Source organism: Sinocyclocheilus anshuiensis, unplaced genomic scaffold (genome assembly GCF_001515605.1).
Source record: "Sinocyclocheilus anshuiensis isolate Anshui unplaced genomic scaffold, SAMN03320099.WGS_v1.1 C32850616, whole genome shotgun sequence".
Classification (NCBI taxonomy): domain Eukaryota; kingdom Metazoa; phylum Chordata; class Actinopteri; order Cypriniformes; family Cyprinidae; genus Sinocyclocheilus; species Sinocyclocheilus anshuiensis.
The window spans coordinates 1-1,590 of record NW_015620501.1 but is presented as its reverse complement, the minus strand read 5'-3'; the positions used below and the strand labels follow the sequence as shown (position 1 = coordinate 1,590).

Genomic DNA, 1,590 nt, shown 5'->3' with positions numbered 1-1,590 from the left:
GCCTGGGGAAGCCCATGTGAACGCTGCGAAATTGGTTAGTTCATATACAAAAAGCAATGCTAAAAATGCAAAAAAAAAAAGGGCTCGTTTGATTTCATAGGTAATTGACTTTTAAATAATTATATTTATTTATTGTAATTTTATTTATATTAAATAATAATTATATTTTTTGTGTATTTTATAGATAAGTTTTGCCAATTTGTGTACAATTTATATTAATTGAATTCATTTTTATTTCATTTAATAAAAGATTATTGCGAAACTTTTAGATAACAAATAATTATATTTATTTATTATTATTTGATTTATATTTAAATAATTGTAGTTTTTTAGATATTGTATATTAATTGCTAATTTGTATTTATTTATATTAAATGAAATTAATATTTATTAAAAAGAGTGAACGTTTTAATGTTTGGAAAAAAAAATTGTAAAGCCAAATTTAATTAAGCCAAAATGTAATGTATTAATGAAAAGCCAAATGAACCAATGAACCAATGTTTGCTTTAAAGACGTAATCTTTAACACACAAAACAAAGTTTTTGACATGAATTTTCTACAGATCCAGCCTGTTCGAAAGGTTTCGCTCGCATGAAGGGACTTGTGTGTGAAGGTACGTGTTACCCACAATCCTTTGCTGCATTAACAATATTATCTATCTAGAGCTTTGAATGATGATGAATCCCATTTCTGCTCTGTCTTTAGATATTAATGAGTGCGAGGTGTTTCCCGGTGTGTGCACAAACGGACGCTGTGTGAACACGCAGGGCTCGTTCCGATGCGAGTGTCCGGAGGGACTTACACTGGACGGAGCCGGACGGACATGTGTTGGTATGGAAACATATTAGTTTCTCAAATTATTTATTGCTTTAGTTGATTTATTGGTTGCAGACAGCATAATACATCAACATGAATATGTTTTTAAACCAAAAACAGAAACTGTCAACCTGATTTATGACTGATTTATGATGATTTAGGACAACTGATCCAAAACAAACCCGTTCTTTTTTTTGTAACTAACAACATGTGCGAATCAAACTGGTGATTTACAGTGGTCTGTGTGTCCTGTAGACATCCGAAGCGAGCAGTGCTATATGAAATGGGACGAGGACGAGTGCGTGGAGCCGTTACCGGGCCAGTATCGCGTGGATATGTGCTGCTGTACGGTGGGAGCGGCATGGGGTGTGGACTGTGAGGCCTGTCCCAAACCAAACACACCCGAATTCAAGACCATCTGCCCGCGGGGATCTGGAATCGCCAACCGAGGAGACATCCTGATGGGACGACCTTTCTACAAAGGTGCAGCGTCACAGCTATCTGTCATTTATTCATAGGGATGAGCGGACATAGAAAATTTTAACCGATATGATAAGATAATTATGTTGTTTTGGCCGATAACCGATATTGGCTGATATTATACATCTAAAATGTTTACAACATTTGAATTTTTTTTTAGAAAAATTGATCGGCTTCCAATATCTCACTAATACTGATACTTTTTTAAAATTGCTGATGCCGATATTATTGCTGACATTCATTTCAGTACTTTTGAAAACTGACAATTATATAATTTATATTATAATAATATAT

The 1,590-nt window shown here is 33.9% G+C and overlaps 1 protein-coding gene across 1 annotated transcript; it reads left to right on the top strand.

Moving 5' to 3' along the window:
- Positions 1-6: 6 nt before the first annotated feature.
- Positions 7-1,299, top strand: LOC107683046 (fibrillin-2-like; the record flags this gene model as incomplete). The annotated part of the gene is made up of 4 exons (XM_016479140.1): positions 7-34; positions 563-613; positions 706-831; positions 1,072-1,299. Coding segments are annotated over exons 2-4 (376 nt in total), but the record flags the coding sequence as incomplete, so codon positions are not given.
- Between the last annotated feature and the right edge of the window lie 291 nt (positions 1,300-1,590).